The sequence below is a fragment of the Vanessa cardui genome, chromosome 26, assembly GCF_905220365.1.
Source record: "Vanessa cardui chromosome 26, ilVanCard2.1, whole genome shotgun sequence".
Taxonomy (NCBI): domain Eukaryota; kingdom Metazoa; phylum Arthropoda; class Insecta; order Lepidoptera; family Nymphalidae; genus Vanessa; species Vanessa cardui.
Genome location: NC_061148.1, coordinates 2955441 through 2975718, shown reverse-complemented (window position 1 = coordinate 2975718; position 20278 = coordinate 2955441). Strand labels below are relative to the sequence as shown.

The 20278-nt window shown below is 33.9% G+C and overlaps 2 protein-coding genes across 3 annotated transcripts; one reads left to right on the top strand and one right to left on the bottom strand.

The window, feature by feature from the left end:
• Positions 1-832: 832 nt before the first annotated feature.
• LOC124540879 lies at positions 833-7724 on the bottom strand. 2 transcript variants are annotated; one of them, XM_047118666.1, is made up of 9 exons: positions 7485-7724; positions 7132-7410; positions 6850-7058; positions 5839-6009; positions 5158-5340; positions 4604-5020; positions 4273-4509; positions 3511-3620; positions 833-3304 (listed from the first exon to the last, which is right to left on the bottom strand). In XM_047118666.1, the coding sequence occupies exons 1-9, from the start codon at positions 7585-7587 to the stop codon at positions 3211-3213; spliced, it is 1803 nt and encodes a 600-aa protein (XP_046974622.1). In that variant the 5' UTR covers positions 7588-7724; the 3' UTR covers positions 833-3210. The 2 variants fall into 2 exon arrangements, with proteins under 2 accessions (XP_046974622.1, XP_046974623.1); XM_047118667.1 differs by having other exon boundaries at positions 6850-7016.
• A 224-nt stretch (positions 7725-7948) lies between these two features.
• On the top strand, positions 7949-18339 carry LOC124540830 (leucine-rich repeat-containing protein 2). Its single transcript, XM_047118554.1, has 6 exons — positions 7949-8512; positions 9324-9486; positions 14389-14484; positions 15283-15445; positions 16470-16585; positions 17532-18339. The coding sequence occupies exons 1-6, from the start codon at positions 8022-8024 to the stop codon at positions 17583-17585; spliced, it is 1083 nt and encodes a 360-aa protein (XP_046974510.1). The 5' UTR covers positions 7949-8021; the 3' UTR covers positions 17586-18339.
• Positions 18340-20278: the final 1939 nt, after the last annotated feature.

The window sequence follows — 20278 nt, the reverse complement described above, 5'->3', positions numbered from 1 at the left end:
GATGCTACAAATCTACTAATTTAAATACTCAAAGGCGATGAGAGTTGTGCAACTTCGAAATTTATATACGAGTGTTGCCCGTAGACAGAACCGTAAATAGCATTTTCTGTATGACTACTGTGCTGTCTTTTAATTCCTCTTGAAGATATGAGTTGAAGTTATACCACGCTGTTAAAGTGAAGTTTATTGGATTCTCTTAGCAGTTTTCATTCGTGTGTAGGTTTTCCACACGATGTTTTCACGACCAGCACGAGATCATAAACACACCCGTGAGGAAATTCAACAATTGTGCTTATTACAGTCATCTGTTAAGATATAATTTTTTCCAACAACTTTATATTTTTTATTTCAGTGATATTACTTGACTTTACACTTGCCTGTTTACTCTTTATAAAACATTCGTAAGTAAGAACAAGAAAAGCGAATAGTCTTACAATTGGGGTTGTTGCTGCAAATGTTAGTAAATAAGAATAAAATGAAGAGCTGAGATGGCCCAGTGGTTAGAACGCGTGCATCTTAACCGATGATTGCGGGTTCAAACCCAGGCAAGCACCACTATATATATGTGCTTAATTGTGTTTATAATTCATCTCGTGCTCGGCGGTGAAGGAAAACATCGTGAGGAAACCTGCATGTGTCTAATTTCATCGAAATTCTGTCACATGTGCATTCCACCAACCCGCATTGGAACAGCGTGGTGGAATATGTTCCAATCTCTCTCCTTAATGGAAGAGGAGGCCTTATCTCAGCAGTGGGAAATTTACAGGCTGTTACTTTACTTTACTTTTTTTAAGAATAAAACACCTTTTTGAAGTTATGAAAACATTTAATAAAACGCATGGCAACATTATTGCTATCACAATAACTACAGATCACAAATTACTAACTACTTTTAGCAACAATGATGATTTCAAAATTTTAATTAAATTACCATCACTACATAGAGAATTAGGTACGACCGCACGTGACATTTTTATTTTAGAAAATTATTAAAGATACTGTCTTTTAAAGTTCATTTTACGTTTAAAGTAATATTCTTTTTGATATTTGTCTCAAGGTAATTCATAGAATTTTCTTTTTATTAAATAATTTTTCAACGCTTTCTTTTATATTTAATAATATTGAAATTATTTTATGCATTATATAAGTACTAATACAATTCTAAAATAGGTAACAGTTTTTACTTTTAAGTTCATTAACCAACATGAGACCTGAGGACAGGTTACAGACAGGTAAATAAGATATTAGAAATTTCTGAATTAATAGCAATTGTGCAGTTCGAATTACAAATACCTAATAACTTAAGAATAAAAAGGAAAATCTAAATCGATGTTAAAACTAACTTCTAAATGAAAGTTATTTTTGACATCGATTTAGTGAGTTAATTAAAATCCACTACAGAAGTAACTACATCAGCGTTGCCTCATTTTTAATTTTATAACCTAACTCAATTAAGCGTGGAATAAATGAAATACTTGTTAAAAAATATTACTTGGTATTCTCAGTCATACTCCTATAGTATACTTTATTGAAAAAGTATTGTTTTAAAGAATGTACTACGTTATTTTCAAAAAAGTAATATTTTTATCCATATTTGTAGATTATAAAACAAATAGCAGATTTAGCTAACAGAATGGTAGTGTAAAGCAAAAAAACATACAAATTCCCGGCAATGCAAAACGATTGTCTTTTAGTTAAAAAGAATTATTGGACAATAAAAAAAATTACATACATATAATTGTTAATTCAACAACACACTACAATGCTTTTGGGAATTTATATTCATTTCGTTGCCTCACATTAACATTCCATGCGCTCGATCTTTATTTTTTTTTTTTGAAAATCCTTCCTATATGCCAGATTCTAATATTAAAATCAGTAGCCGACAATAATAAATTTGCTTGCAACGTTATGGGAGACAAATGTCGAGTCCATTAATTCCAAAGGAATGGCAAAGGTATAAAAATATTTGACGAAAGCCTGTTATAAATATTTCCGTTACCGTACTATTTTATCTATGGTGCTTTGTTGTTTTTTTCAAGTGACTTAAAATTATATCGATATTTAAATTGATACTAGACATTGTTATTTAAAATAAAAACGGTCATTAGTAAAATATTACGCCAGACTAATTTTATTATTATGCTCTACGTTTTATCGATATCTAAAGAAAATTTATAAACATCAAAGCACTATTCATCCGATCAAGTTACGCATGCGCTAATTTATATAAAACTTTGTAATCTTAAACTCTATAGCTATGTATAATATCTTTAAAATCTGAACAGGGAGAAACTTTTGAAAGTTTTAACTATATTCTACTTATATTTCTGAAACATGTAATATGTAAATATCTCAAAATTTAATTAAAATTATGCCATAAACTTTATTGCCATGCTGAAATACATTCAAACCCGATGTTTCCATCTTCTAACAGAATAAAACAATCATATTTATTAATATAATACTTTTATCTCTCTTATTTTAGTGTGCATTTTGATATGGTGTTATTTTATCAGACAATCTGTTCTACTTCTATTTATTTGAGCTTAGACATTGCGGCTAAGATGTAAAGTTACGATATTATGACGTTTTTGGTATTCGATCCGTTAACGTCGAGATAACAATAAATTGTTATTTTAATTTTTGTTTAAATAATTTAACTAAATAACCATCAGATTTTTGTAAATATAGTTCCAAAAATTTCGAGTATTTTACAATATCTGCTTTGTTTTAATTCAACTCAGTTTCCAAATGTCCCACGTCGGGCGCCAATTATTTAAATAGGCTCTTATACAGCCCAGTTAGAGTATTATTCAAAGATATTTCTTACTTCATTATAATAACTATTAACACATCATCAATTCCAAAACGTTATCTTTTAATACACTAATTTAATATTCATAATTTAGTCGTTAATAACTTTTTATATTGATAGCTCGTAAGCCGACGAAAATATTGATCAGTTAATTGTAAGTAGTCAAATTTGTCCCAAAACAAAGATATAGCTTAGACCATTAATGACCACATGGTCAATACGCTGCCGACTGTTGGGCGTTCATTCTCATACATTATCCCTTGTGCCTGTGTACATTTAATACATATTATACTTTGAAATGTAAACGTAATTTATTATTTTATCAAGTCGGCCATTTTGGCCCCATGATGCTTCATACATCAATAGAAAATTCCAGATTATTCTTCTTTTTCTTAAATACTGATCGTGCTGATAGTGTCCGCCGGTGCTACCGTCACATTCGGTTGCTGAATCACGGGATCCAGTAGAGGGATGCTGTCTGTGGTCCTGTTAAAATAAAACTTACTTAGTAACCAGATTACTACTACACTCTTTACTATGGCTTTTCAACAGCTTGTATCTTTAAAATAACTAGAGAGCACTGGTATATCAAAACGGAGAAGGTAAAATTTGTTCTGTCCCTGTCCAGAAATATCTGCATAAAATGTTTTATCTCAAATTAACACTATCCCTATATGGAGATGATTACATACCTAACCCGGGGCAGAGTTGGATTTTCGGTTACAACGTCATCACAACACACAGTAGCCTTGTTCGGAACGATCGGTATCGTCGTGCAAATCGTAGCAGCGAAGTAAATGTGCTGAAAATAATAATAAACATTATAGAATATGTCAAATTATTAAACAGTATAAAAATTGTCTAGGTCTAAATATCACTGCCTTCTATTATATTTGTACAGTACATCAGAAAAGTATGGATGAGTTCAATGTATAACGGAAAGCTCTTTGATAATAATCTACCGACTTCTAGCAAGTAATGTTTTTTCAAAAACATTGTACTATTTCAAAGTATGAGAAACTAAATACATAAAAATATTAAAAATTACGAAAAGTAAAATTTAAATTGTCGATCGTCCTAAAATTTTAACAAATATACTGGTCTATTATAATTCTTGAAACAACTAAATATTAAATTTAAATAGAGCATCGTAATCAAACTGACCAATAATATCATTTTCCCGTTTTAAAAAGTTTTTTTTTCAATACGAATTCGGCTTGACCAACTAGTTTCTGATTAAGGAAAAAGTGACTTGACCCTATGAAGGTTACCTACTTAACCACTGACCGTAGCGATTGAATATCACGACTACTTTTTATTATATTTTTACGTGTTCTTATTTTATAAAAAAAAAATATGACCAAAGGAAAAAAAATGACTATTTTTTAATCTACCGAAAAATTACGGTGTTTTGTCAAATTGAAATTTCGAATTGCATATTTAAAAATATTTACCATAGAAACGACCAGTATGAGATAAATAGTGGGAGTAGACCAATGGGCTGCATTTTCGATTGCGACCACGCCCATCACCCAATTAATTGCGAAAAACGGCTCCAACACCAAACATAAATTGAGATATGTCTTCAATTCATTTCCTTCTGTATTCCAGGTCCATTTCCACGACAAATTATCCATATAGATAATGTTTAATAAGCCTCTGTCCGACATTTGTTTGAAATGTTCATTTACCTACAAAATGAACTTAATTTGAAAATGCCCTTATATTTATAATAAATAAAAACTACTATTACGGTAGATTTTGGACATAAATATGATAGATTACCTCTTTTCCGCATTCTCCGTTAACATCGTTATTTGAGCCCTCGATAATAACGTAATTACATTCTTCTTCGTTAAATGTAAACTCCTTTTCCAGCGTATCGGAGGTGTCGGTATTCTTTCTACTACTGTCAGGTGTGTAAAGATTGTCCAGTGTTTCGACACTTCCATTTGCGTTTTCCTCGACTCTCACTGTTTTCGGCCAATTTGTCATGTGATGCTCAACCAATTCGTGTATTTTTGCCGTCAACATTTCCGTCTGCTTTTTATTCACACTTTGCAAACCGACTATAACGATTGCCGTGTTTATTAAAATTAATATCATGGCTGGTATCATGAATCCCATCACCATTCCTTTTTCAATGGACATCCAGCAATAGTGTTTTATTTCATAGTGTTCCATGGATAGCGCATAATTGAACTATACAAAAATAATGTTTTTGGTGTCAAAAACTCAACAAAATTTACATTGAATTAAAAAGGTACTTTCTAACTAGAATACTTTATAATCGGTGAAATAATACAGTAGGTAATTTTTATATTAGTATTTTTACTCACCGTTACAACTATAGCAGGTACGCCATATGCCAACAAATAGTTATATTTCAACGGCAAAAGCGTATCGCAGACGCAATATTCCGCAACAGCTGCCGCTAAAGCAACGATCCACATCGCACAGGAGATATGTGTATAGTGCAAAACTAAAGCGATCTTTTCGCATTGGGTAGGAGAAGATGCACCCTAGATGAAATGTTTTCCATTAGTAATTAGTTATTTGAATTAGTTGTTTGAAGTCGGAGCAGCAAAAGCATAAGGTTTCCACTGTTTTGGCTTTTGAGTGGAAGAGTTCCGATGAGATCACTGCACATAGTTAATTGATACTTCGCATAAATTGTAAAGCATTTAACCATTGGTTTTAACTTCAATTTTACTTCCAAAATTACGCTAACAGTTTTGTCGATGTTCAAAACGCCATTATTTCGCAAATTACATTGAATTCATAGACAAATCAATCGCTCTACCAATAATAGCTCGTCAATTTTCTGTTACTTCTATAGTAATTACATTAAATTAATTAGGTCTACAAATATTTAATACATCAATAAATAGAAAATAAAATCGTTCACCCCGACTTCTGATTAAAGATCTCAATCGTAATCTTCCACCTAATTATAATATCTGTGTAAAAATATAAAAAGTATTATAAAACAAGTATATGGAGATATAAAGGGTTATTACCACAACAGCTTGTATATAAATCAATGTACAAGCTACGAGACAACAGCATAAATTGATGACAATTGGGTATATCTTGCTGTTCCGCCTGAATTCAGAAGCGTATTGACTCCACATCAACCACATTATCGCTGCTACGGGTATTATTATTGCTAGGCCACTAGTGATGAAGATCTATGGAAAATAAATACAGTTTCATACACGAAACTTTAATTATAATCTTCACGAAGAATACACGATAAAACAGGGCTTAAAGATATCATGGGAAAGATCGCTTATATAACTAGACTGACTGAGACATTTATTGCAGAAAAAGTCGTATAATTATTGGTCATGACAATTTTTTCTTTAGACAAATACAGACCTGATCAGAAACTTATCATATTTGCAACTCAATCGTCGTCGGCGCCTTAAGACTAAGTAAAGTTAAGTGATGCAGAAGATCACATCACTATTTGGACAAGTAAAATTACAATGATCAATGTGCTAAGATAGGCTATTCAAGCAAACGACACTTCGATAGTATAAAACATAGTGAGGACACTGGCATTTGTTAACCACGCGCCCTGAAGAATAAGCTCCAAACCTCGTCAAACTAAACAAAAAACCATAGCTCAATGGCACCATATCAAGGAGTTTATATTACATTGGCAAAAACAACAACAACGGCCTGTAAATTTCTTACTACTGGGAAGTTCTGCAGATTTGGAACATATACCACGATGTTCCAATGCGCGTTGGTGGAATACACACGTGGCAGAATTTCTGTGAAATTAGACAGATGCAGGTTTCCTCACGATGTTTTCCTTTGCCGCCGAGCACTAGATGAATTATAAACACAAATTAAGCTCAGGATTATTGAGTGGTGCTTGTCTGGGTTTATATCCACAACCAAAGGTAAAGATGGACGCGTTCTAACCACTGGGCCGTCTCGAAATTGGCAAAATTATTATCCTAATGATATCATAAAATAATTTCAAAGCTATACTAAAGATTCAGTTTAATATTACTTACCAAGACCATCCACTCATCTCTGCCACCATGGCATGAATTGAATCCATACAAATACGTAACACTGTCAATGATATTGTGCTCCCTTAAATCTCCGTCGCCTAAGGAGTCATCTGGTAATTCCACATCCGGTTCCGATATCTTATTTTCGATAAATTTACTTAATTGCGCTAAAATAAAAAACATAGCCGAGTCCTTAATATATTTTATGACTGAAATAAAAAAATAACAAGTACATTTACTTATAAATTCAGAAAGAATGAATAATCTTTTACATATTTTTACCTGGATTACTCCTAGCCAGCACTTCAGGGTTTGGATACAAAGGAGGATTATCATCATATATGGAAGACGTAAAGTTAGAAACTACTACACCACCGTACTCCGAGTCATATGCGTTAATATCATAATCCGTTCTGTCTTCCACTCTTGGATACACCGCCTTATGATATTTGATTGCTATCGGCTGAAAAGACCTATAAGTAGCTACTTTTTGATTATTAAAAGAAGAATCTTCTATATTCGGCCTTCGGATGTGATGGAAACTTTTGTTTTGTGATAAAGCTGCAAGAAATATTTTATGAGAATACTTTTACAAAGTTTTTAAGACATTAATCAAAAGTAAAAAGTATATTTACCTTCAGCATCGCAAAAAAGAGATGAATGTAACAAGAAAATTAAAAGCACAGATTTTGTCAACACTCCTCGCATTATCTTAAATTTAGTTGTACTTAATTTCATTTTAAAGAATCGCAAATGATCACTGAAACACTTTACAGTAACTGTTGAACACAAGGAAATTTGTTTATTTCAAGCAATATCGACAATATTTTGAGACATGCTCATTGCTTGGAACTGAAAAATCAATACATAATTCAGGTTTCTCCGCACGCATTATACAGATTGATACGATACTTTTTAATGAAAATATAATAAATTAATCATGAAAAATTACTTAATATGTATTTGTATGACTCGCTTATCATCCAAGTAAGAAATAGGAAACTTAGTAAGACATAATAATATCGGCAAAAAAAATTGGTACAGTAGTAGAAATCTTTCTACATGGCAACATTTTATATAAAAATAAGTATCAGGTGATTGTCAATGTCACAAATATTTTTCAAACGCAGTATTCAACATACAACAGCAATGTAACCAAAAATAGACGCAAAATGAGTGCAATATTAAAATTCATCCGTGAGAATCATATCCTGGCGGTAATAGAACAGGCCTTTGCAGAGAAGAAGTCTCGGGTCATTTTGAATTCATTCGAAATAACAGATATTCCACCCCTTTTGTACTCTTGCACTCACGTCGAATACCTTTATCTACACACCAATGAACTGACTGAGATCCCCGTACAAATCACCCAACTACTGAACTTAACTACGTTGACTCTTGATTATAACAACATAAGTGTTCTACCGCCTGAAATTGGAAATTTGAAAAATCTCATAAATCTAAACATAAGCTACAACCCGCTTAAGGAACTGGCCCCAGAGATCGGTGAATTGGAAAGCTTGGAAGCCTTCTGGTGCAACAGGACTGGATTGGTGGAAATACCGAAGGAGATCGGTAAATTAACAAAATTAGATACATTTGGTGCTCGGGGTAATGAACTGAAGAGTATACCGGAAGAGATGACGAAATTAACAAAATTGAGGTAGGTTTTATGACTTTATAACTAGTTAATATTAAAAAAAAAATTTCATTTTACATATTGCCAGTCCAATATTTATTTTAAATGCATAGTCATGACAAAGGTATAAATTTGTATAAATTTAAGCATTCAAAAATTACAATCATATATATAATTATATTCTGCCCTACATTCATATTTGAAACTGATAATTGACAATAAATGTGATGCATGTATGCCTAATTATACTTTTATTTGAATTTAATTATAATTAACAAGTTCTTTAAGTAGGTTTTTTTTATAATTATCAATATAGTTTCAAAAAACTACTGATAATGTATTGAATGCTGTACATAAGTAAAGGAGATTTTGTTGCCAGAAGTAATTTTTATAACTATCATTATTACCATAGTCAACTAGATTACTGATTCTATTTTCAAATTATCTAAATTCTTTAATTCAAGTAGGCTCGTTCGAGTATCTGTAATTATAAGTTTTATTCTATACAAATCAACCAGTATCTAGATAGGTATACCATAGATTATACAAATGAACCATTTTATACTGGTGTGTGTGTGTGTATGTAGAGACAATAGTTTGCTGTTTCTTGAATGTTTTCTCAGCTTTGTCATTTGGAAAAATAATTTCATAGTCAAAATGAATTTATATTTATAGTGTATTATTACTAGGTACTAAATTCTTTAGCTTCTAAGGCCTTTAATTGATTTAACAGATAATTTAAAAAAGTAATTAAATGCATAATGAGCCATCTAAATTATTTGTTTTATTATCTGTTATACAATAATATATCTTTATGATAATGACCTTTTTCTAGGTGGCTCACCCTTGAATTTAACGAAATAGAAAGTCTACCTCCCAACATGGATCGTATGGACAGCCTCGTCCACTGTAACTTCAAGCACAACAGGATAAAGGAGTTCCCGACTTCTTTGCTCAAATGCAGTAACCTCATGTATTTACAGCTTAGTTACAATCAGGTATTTATTTAACTCTACATTTTATAGTTACATTCTCTGTCTATCTAGATCTAGTGGCTATAAGCCCTCTCCCTTATAGCCACTAGATATAGCTTGATGTCTTGGGCTCTCATCCTAACATGACGTTAAAAGTTACCAATTTAAATAAAACTATTTATAACGGATGAATCGCGTATATTAATTATTTTTAAACATCCCGACGTTTCGAGCACTTTGCAGTGTTCGTGGTCACGGGCAGACTAAGATGACATTTGTCTATTTGAAGAACAAAGGAAATATTATTAACAACTACCGCCAACGATTTCTCAATTGATGTCTTGAGTAACGTTCCGGTTGCACGCAGAAGGCACTAACTGTATCTTTAGGTCTTGCAGTCTGTTGGATTTGGGATTTTAAATTTTTAATAAGTGGATCCCAGGTGTTAGAAAGTCTCCAACCATCTTCTCTATTGAAGTTCGGATGTTTTTGAATTTCAATAGCCTCGCGTATCATTCTAGGAATGAATCTGTGTTCTCTAGCGAGGATCTGTGGTTTATCAAATCGGATAAAATGGTTAGGTTTATCCAGAGCATGTTCACAGACTGCAGACTTAGAAGAACGCCTATTTTTGACATCTCCTATATGTTCCTTGACCCTGGTACCGATACTTCTCTTTGTTTGGCCTATGTAAGATAAACCACACTCACATTCGAGTTTATATACTCCTGCAGTTTGTAAAGGAATATTACTCTTGATAGGTCTCAAGAACTGGCTCACTTTCTTATGAGGCTTGTAAACGGTTTTAATTGAAGCTCGCTTCAAGATGTTGCCAATCCTGTCTGTAACTCCCTTCACATATGGTAGAAATGCAGGTTGTCGCTCAACTGTGGGTGGCTTGATACGGCTTCTGCGATGCTGGCGAGGCACGGGCAGCTTGTTCTGGTGGAGTGCAAGCTTGACCTGACGTAGCTCGTCCTCTAGGTGTTCAGCATCGCAGAGATGGTGGGCTCTCTGAAACAAAGATTTGCCAACGGTAGCTAACTGGCTAGGGTGGTGGTGCGAGTCACCATTGAGGTATTTGTTGGTGTGTGTAGGTTTCCTATAAACTGTGTGACTTAATGTATTGTCAGGATTCTTGATAATAAGGATGTCAAGGAAAGCTAAAGAATTATTTGCCTCTAATTCCATAGTAAATTGAATGTTTTTATTTATAGAATTAAGATGTACTAAAAATGCAGATGTCAGATCACTAGGTAATATTGTGAAAGTGTCATCTACATACCGTTTATAAAACCTAGGTGTTATAGGTCCGGAGCGAAGAGCCCTCTCCTCCAGGTCTTCCATGAATAAATCGGCGACCACGGGGGATACTGGAGAACCCATGGCTACCCCGTCAACTTGTACATAGAATTCATCATTCCACAATAAATAACCAGATGTGAGGCAGTGATGTAACAGCTCTGCATATTCAATAGGCATGTTGTGTGTCTGTAGTTTCCTCTTGACAATTTCGATGCAGTCTTGTATGGGTAAGCAGGTAAACAATGACTGGACATCAAAACTAACCATTGTCTCGTTGTTGGTTAATTTAAGGTCTTTGATTTCACCAACAAACTGGTAAGAATCCTTGACATACGCCGCAGTGTGTCCTCGGAGGGGTGATAGTGTCCTTGCTATGTGTTGAGCCAATCTATATGTTGGTGTATCGATTTGGCTTACAATAGGACGCAGCGGAGCACCAGTTTTGTGGATCTTAGGTAACCCATACAGTTTTGGAGGCTTTGCACATGTAGGCACGAGTGATTTTTTATCCAGATTTAGTTTTTCTTGATGTTTTGATATTAATGCGGATGTCTTTTTAAGAATGTTATTAGTAGGGTTTTAGTTAAAGGTCTAATAACATTCTTAAAAAGACATCCGCATTAATATCAAAACATCAAGAAAAACTAAATCTGGATAAAAAATCACTCGTGCCTACATGTGCAAAGCCTCCAAAACTGTATGGGTTACCTAAGATCCACAAAACTGGTGCTCCGCTGCGTCCTATTGTAAGCCAAATCGATACACCAACATATAGATTGGCTCAACACATAGCAAGGACACTATCACCCCTCCGAGGACACACTGCGGCGTATGTCAAGGATTCTTACCAGTTTGTTGGTGAAATCAAAGACCTTAAATTAACCAACAACGAGACAATGGTTAGTTTTGATGTCCAGTCATTGTTTACCTGCTTACCCATACAAGACTGCATCGAAATTGTCAAGAGGAAACTACAGACACACAACATGCCTATTGAATATGCAGAGCTGTTACATCACTGCCTCACATCTGGTTATTTATTGTGGAATGATGAATTCTATGTACAAGTTGACGGGGTAGCCATGGGTTCTCCAGTATCCCCCGTGGTCGCCGATTTATTCATGGAAGACCTGGAGGAGAGGGCTCTTCGCTCCGGACCTATAACACCTAGGTTTTATAAACGGTATGTAGATGACACTTTCACAATATTACCTAGTGATCTGACATCTGCATTTTTAGTACATCTTAATTCTATAAATAAAAACATTCAATTTACTATGGAATTAGAGGCAAATAATTCTTTAGCTTTCCTTGACATCCTTATTATCAAGAATCCTGACAATACATTAAGTCACACAGTTTATAGGAAACCCACACACACCAACAAATACCTCAATGGTGACTCGCACCACCACCCTAGCCAGTTAGCTACCGTTGGCAAATCTTTGTTTCAGAGAGCCCACCATCTCTGCGATGCTGAACACCTAGAGGACGAGCTACGTCAGGTCAAGCTTGCACTCCACCAGAACAAGCTGCCCGTGCCTCGCCAGCATCGCAGAAGCCGTAAAAATCTGGATAAAAAATCACTCGTGCCTACATGTGCAAAGCCTCCAAAACTGTATGGGTTACCTAAGATCCACAAAACTGGTGCTCCGCTGCGTCCTATTGTAAGCCAAATCGATACACCAACATATAGATTGGCTCAACACAGAAGCCGTATCAAGCCACCCACAGTTGAGCGACAACCTGCATTTCTACCATATGTGAAGGGAGTTACAGACAGGATTGGCAACATCTTGAAGCGAGCTTCAATTAAAACCGTTTACAAGCCTCATAAGAAAGTGAGCCAGTTCTTGAGACCTATCAAGAGTAATATTCCTTTACAAACTGCAGGAGTATATAAACTCGAATGTGAGTGTGGTTTATCTTACATAGGCCAAACAAAGAGAAGTATCGGTACCAGGGTCAAGGAACATATAGGAGATGTCAAAAATAGGCGTTCTTCTAAGTCTGCAGTCTGTGAACATGCTCTGGATAAACCTAACCATTTTATCCGATTTGATAAACCACAGATCCTCGCTAGAGAACACAGATTCATTCCTAGAATGATACGCGAGGCTATTGAAATTCAAAAACATCCGAACTTCAATAGAGAAGATGGTTGGAGACTTTCTAACACCTGGGATCCACTTATTAAAAATTTAAAATCCCAAATCCAACAGACTGCAAGACCTAAAGATACAGTTAGTGCCTTCTGCGTGCAACCGGAACGTTACTCAAGATATCAATTGAGAAATCGTTGGCGGTAGTTGTTAATAATATTTCCTTTGTTCTTCAAATAGACAAATGTCATCTTAGTCTGCCCGTGACCACGAACACTGCAAAGTGCTCGAAACGTCGGGATGTTTAAAAATAATTAATATACGCGATTCATCCGTTATAAATAGTTTTATTTAAATGTGTAATCATCGCGAAAATTTAAGACAACATTAAAAGTTACCAATTTGAGTCTGAAAATTGGCCATGGTTATACTTTCGTGTCTCAAAAAGCATGCAATATGAAATATTCGGTGACAAAATTAAACTGGCCTTATTTCAACCATAATAATTAGATTTGTACTCAACTTTATAGTTTAATATTGAGTACATACTGGATGCACTTGTACCCATAACTGTCCCAGTGGAATAGGGCTGGAGTTAATATATAATTCATAATGCCAATTATTTTATTTACGGTTCTACTAAAAGATTTCGTAGGCAGAAAAAAACATTATAGATCTATTCATACACAAAGAAACACCCTCTATGTTGATTTATTTCAAAATAAAAATCAAATTAATATATTTTTTTGCTATCTTTACTCTTAGTCGCCTAACGCACACTAACACATTATAAGCGTGTGTGTCACTCACTCATAAACATGAATAATAATTGAACATGGACGGCGCAACTTATAAGTGGAGAGATATAGAACATTATTTGGTCCATTACTTTATTCCGCATCTTATATACTCAACAAAGGATTGATAATTCGTTCACTAATTTATTTCAAATATTACATAATTCACTTACGTAATTTTAATTAGAGACAATGAAATGAATTATTGACAATTACATTCAATAGTATCACATTTCTTTTTTATGGTAGTCAATAAACAAACTAGTTTAATGACAATAAAATGAATGCATTGATCAAATAAATCTGTTTTTGCAATGTTATTTTATTAACCTTGATATAAATACTCATTTGAGTGACAATGTGGCTCAATGAATAGAAAATTTAGATATTTTTTTGTGGACTTATTATGATCGCAAGCACTTTGAGTGCCATTATCGAATTGTGCAATCTCATTTTTTATGGTATAAGTTGGCGGACGAGCATATGGGCCACCTGATGGTAAGTGGTCACCATCACCCATAGACAATGACGGTGTAAGAAATATTAACTATTCCTTACATCGTCAATGTGCCACCAACCTTGGGAACTAAGATGTTATGTCCTTTGTGCCGGTAGTTACACTGGGCATATCATGCCTAGTTTGGTCTGTTTCAGTATCACAACTACCGTTACTGTATCTACTGTTAACTTTTTTAATATTTATAAAAATAGTTGATGTGTAGATTACCAACCTGCCTCCGGATTTCATCGCTAGCTTGCTACCCGTACTGGAGACCGTCGACCTGAGATACAATCCGATATCGAACGTGACCAGTAATGTAAGTACAATGTCTTTATCTCTTATAGTCCAGTTAAATGAGAAATTACTTCACTCCACTGGCAAGAACGTTGTAATTAAGCCTTATTAGTTGTTTGGTTAGCATTCATAAGTCATTTTAATAAGAAAAGCGCGCATTTATTAGCGCTTTCTTAATTTAGTGAGAAATAGGCTATTTGACTGGTTTTTAAAATCCATTTTATATTATTAAGTAGAAGTTAAGGAACCCAGTAAAATTTGTGTTTTTTATTTCTAGTACATATTTGTCGAAAAATGTCATATTAAAAATTACATATTTAAATAGCGCGCGAAAACGCTACTTGGACAATATGGCGCTGCAAAGGGGTCCTGTATTTTAATCTGTGGTACATATAGTAGAAAAGCAAAGTTTACAAGAAATTGACTTCATCATAAGCCCGGACAATCAAGAGCGTTTTGTGTCACGTGACAAACGTTTGAAAAAATGCATTTTTATTCATGGATTTTTGAATAAATTAAGTATTATTTTCAACTTTCGTTAGTAAATAACCATTTTTAAACATAATATACACTGATTACATAATACACAATTTATATTTCGCATTGTCAAATAGCCTATTCATCGTTACACATTAGGTTTATTTTACCTTACCTTTTCATAAGTGAACATTTCATAAGTGAAGTGAACGTTCGACTTGATTTCCTTATAGTTTGCCTTCTAGCTCATTATCGTCATCATCATTTGAATCAATTTATGATTTCTTAGCTATAGTCAAAGATTATGAATGGGAGGTTACTCAAGAAAAAGTATTAATATTAGGACAGTGGCCAAATTCGGTACTCAGAAGACCAGCTCCGTAGTGACAACGCGGATCTGGGCACTCCTTCGTCCAGTCGACACGCGACGCAGGCGCTCGCTTTGAACGCCACGGCCCTGCGGCTGCCGGCCGTGCCTGCCCCCAGACACCCGGACCCTATCATAGGTAGGATACTTGGCAACAGCCGATCCAAATATGCAATAAGTTTTCGTATATATACAATACAATTCTGAAACGTGTAATCTTTTGGAAAAATATTTGTTCAAAGTTAAATGTCAGCGAGCCAGTCAATTTTAATGTGCCTATATTATATAGTATAGTAATAGCCTGATAATTTCTCATCGTGGGGCTAAGGCCTTCTCTGCTTTTTGAGGAGATGGTTAGCTATGCTCCTAACCGCCACGCTGCTCCTCACATATAGCAGAAATCTGTTGAAATTAGACATGCAGACTTCCTCAAGATGGTTTCCCTCACCGCTGTGCTCGAGATGAATTATAAATACAAATTGAGCACATGAAAATTCAGTGGTGCTTGCCGGGGTCTGAAACCCGCTATCGTCGGTAAACATGTACGCGCTCTCATTGGAGCAACTCGGATCCAATGTGCCTTATTTATGATTATTATATTTTCTGTTTCCTCGGTTGTGGAAGGACAACATCGTAAGCAAATAGCAGGTGTCGTGTAATAATCTGCCACATGTTACCAATCTGCAATGGACCAACATTATTAAACAAACACCAAACCTTCACAAATTGAGGATCATTAATAGGCCCAGAGTCGAGATGGCCCAGTGGTTAGAACGCGTCCATCTTAATCGATGATCGTGGGTTCAAACCCAGGCAAACACCGCTGATTCATGTGCTTAATTTGTCTTTATAATTCATCTCGTGCTCAGCGGTGAAGGAAAACGTCGCGAGGAAACCTGCATGTGACAAATTTCATAGAAATTCTGCCACATGTGTATTCCACCAACCCGCATTGGAACAGCGTGGTGTAATATGTTCCAAACCTTCTCCTCAAAGGGAGAGGAGGCCTTTAGCCCAGCAGTGGGAATTTACAGGCTGTTGTTGTTGTTGTTGCAACAAATCCAAAAATCTTAGAAAGGATTTCACCAGAAATTATTAAATCTTTTCAAAGAATTCGTTGTGTAGCTCATATGGAAACAGGTCTCACTAATACCTGTTTTTAGATGAAATGGATCTCGACGCGTCATCGATTGAGTCTTCCGAAGACTGGGAGAACAGCGTGGACAGCTCCGACCTGGACGTTCAGTACCAGAACGAAGACGATCGCGCCGTTAATGAGGTATCATATTTTATGTATAAATAACTTTTAGTCGCCCTCGGAGTCGCTTGAGTTAAGGATGTTGGTTGTCATGTGTTAGGCAAAAATGTAGCCTATGTCCTTTGTAGGACTTCAAGTTTGCTTCATACCAAATTTTATCAAATTCAGTTCAGCGGTTTGGTCGTGAAAGAGCGAAAAACAGACAGGTTTTCTTTCCCATTTATGATATGAATGTGAATGTATGGCAAGTTGTTCGTATATAAGTGTTGTGGACTTTTTTGACTGTTTATTCCACAAACTTATACAGTACACAGATTGATTTGACAACTTTGTAAGGTGACTTTTTGAATAATTGTGGAATCCTATTTTGTATTCACAAAACTAGGTTTGTTAGGCCATCTGGGTAGGTAACATAATATGACTTACCGCTAAACTTCAATACTTAGTATTGCTTTGTTCCGGTGTTACTACAGTCATAAGGTCTTATCTTATATAGATCTTAGTTACCAAGATAGGTAAAGAAATGTCCTACCTAGGTTAGGCGTATTTGTAAAATGTATATGATTATTATGAAACAGTAAGCAAAAGTGACCTTTCCACTTACAAACGCTGCTGGAAAAACTTAATTAATCAAAAGATAAGGCTATAATCGTACCCTACAGTCTATGCTGGTGTTAATCTTAGATCCTCATAAATATAATTTAGTTATGGTTGCTGGAAACCGGTCGCTTATAATAAGAAGTCTTTTAAAAATCACTCCCAGTAAAGTCCAATCTGATATCAATAACCTAACTGTAACGCCATTAGTGAAAATATATTATTTTAAGTGTAATTTTCTTTAGGTCTTAATGCCTAAGATTTCATATCATCTTAATATATTTTTATCCATTTTCCCCACATCGTAAAGTCACCCATCCTGACGTGAACGGTATTGTTAATACGCTAACAGCTTGGTCAATTCTTACAGGCTATCGGTATGGTGTTGCCAGAACTGTCACGTTACGCGTCAACAGCAAGCTAAATTATTGTAGTTGGCAACCCCATTTACAACTCAAGTTCACACTGAGAACATTGGACATCTCAAAATTTGGGTCTGAATATGAAATGCTTTAAGCAAGAAATTCATGTTTAGAAGAAAAATAATCATCCAGGTGAATTTTCAAAAACAAGCCAAAACCCTCGAATCCAGGTCGTATTTATGAAATCTTTCTTATCAATGTTTAAAAATGATATTATTTTTAGTTTATATTAATATATTATTTAAATGAAACCAAAGTATGTGAAAATGAGTGTGATATATATATTTTTTATATTTAAAATTATTTTTAATCTATTCATAAATAACTAAAGGTGTGTATACACTGAAAACGTTGACAATTTATATGTTAGCAACTGAATTCCCATTAAAATTACCAACTACAGACTATGATAATAATTTCTGTTGGCAACAAAATAGTTGCAGAAACTTGTTCGCAATGTTGGCAACATATAAGTTGCCAATTAACCCTTTATAAATAAAATCTGTAATTAATGTATTAAAAGACAATAACATTTGTTTTGTAAGGTTGTTGCACAATTTATTTTAATTAATTCTTAATCACTATTTTATCTAGTATTAAATTTTATTGTGTTAAGAAATCATTTCATTTATATTAGTAAAATTATCTCATTATAATTAAATTTTGTGTTATTTATTAAAAAAAATAATTAGGACATATGTAAATATGAAAAGATATAAACAAAGTTAGTGAGTATGCTGGCAACATTTCCCCATTTAACCTATTCCGAAGAATTGTGTTAAAAATATACAATGTGAAGTAGATTACATATAAAAAAAATTGTTTATTTATTATTTATTTAATTGGAGGCTATTAGAAGTACATTATGTAAATTTAATACATAACTTTTTCTACTTTATATAATACAGAATAAATAATAATGATTTCCCTTACTGCGTATTGATTTTCTTTTGTGAATGCTAAAGTAAATGTATACAAAATGTATCCAAAATAATTGAATAATACTTATAAAGTGGTGTCTTGTGCATGGTCTCAACTTCCTCAGATATTTAGGCTTCTATTTTTGCTTGCATATAACATACTATACTTCAAGACTATACATATATGTGTTTTATTCTTGAATATGTTTTATTCAGTATATATAAAAGGATTGTGATATACTAAATAAAATTCAAAATTCTTATAGAAGTTGGTTGGTATAACTTCAGAACTGATGTGTTGTATGTGAACTGTTTTTTTTTTCAAAACGATTTTTTAAATTTGAAACTTAATTAGACTTGTTTACTTGATTTTCGAGTAAAAGTTTTACCGAGCACTCGATTTAAAAGCGATACGATTGATGACTCGTCACAAAATTTCGTAGGCCTTTTTGTATTGTATAAAATTTATTACTGGCAACAAAAACGAATGCTGGTCTCTTATTAAAAAAACTAAAAACAAAGGTACATGCTAATAATCGACTCTACAGTCAAGTAACTTAAATCTGTCGTGGGCAATGATGTTGTAGTAAACAGATATGTTATTAACGCGCAAAAAGTGAAGACTAGAAAACGTCCTAATTGGGACGTTTGCCTTTAGTTGTTTTACGTAGTAATACGTTATAATACATCATAATTACGTAGTAATACGTTTTGCGTAATTAAAACATCTAGTTATCCCTTTTACTTATTGTTTTTATCAAGCTATCATTTTTACTTTTAACGAAATGTAAAAATAAACTAAAATAAACGGTCCCCGGCGCGGCACTCTTTTTTCTGTTGTTTAGTATGGTCATAACATATCTGTTTATTAGAATGTCATTGGTCTTGGGCAAATTCTTGCATACAGCTCTTACAACTGATACCCGGTGCGACAGAGAAGACTATATTGGCGCATGCGTAGTACACGATCATTCAATCCTAATACAAAAACATTATGTATGTGTCGCAGGCAAGTTTAATCAGCCTTTCTATAAAACGCCTAGTCCCTTTATCAACGGTGCTGTTCAATTTGCAACCTGAATGTCACTCAACCAAATCGAATCTCATTTAACACAATAATTGAAGCTTCTAAATGATCGCTTTATTTTACCTGAATATTTTCACTTTTTTTCTTAATTGATAATCGCATAATGCGTCTTTCACCTTGATTCACACTTAATCTCACTTAAATATGATATTTTATGCAGAACGATGACAAGATCGCTCAATTAAGCAAGGTTATGAACATATATCCACCTAATGTAAACAATTATATCGTAATATAATTAGGTATTCATATAATATTGAAGATAAAAAATATATTTACCCACAAGACATTAGTATTATTAACAATATTGTAAATAATGAAAATGGTCCTCTTGACCGGATTTTGACCCCAACGGCCATTTCCAACGATTCTAAGTCAACATTTTATCAAGAATATATATAGTTGTAAATTATCCGTTATTAATGTATTTGTGTATATATAACAGCTGAATTTATACTTTTGGGGGTTTGATCCCGTTCCTTCAATTTTCTTGCAGAGAAGTTCTTAACTACAAGAATGTCAGAACCATGTAGCGAATTTTTGGTAACCCAACACCGCCTTAAACGTAGTTATAGATATTCCTATAGATTATACCATCGCATATATGATTATATTAAAATAAAATAAATATTATAAAAAAAACCATTTAAGATATCAACGTCGCCACTGCCAAATTAAATATCATCTG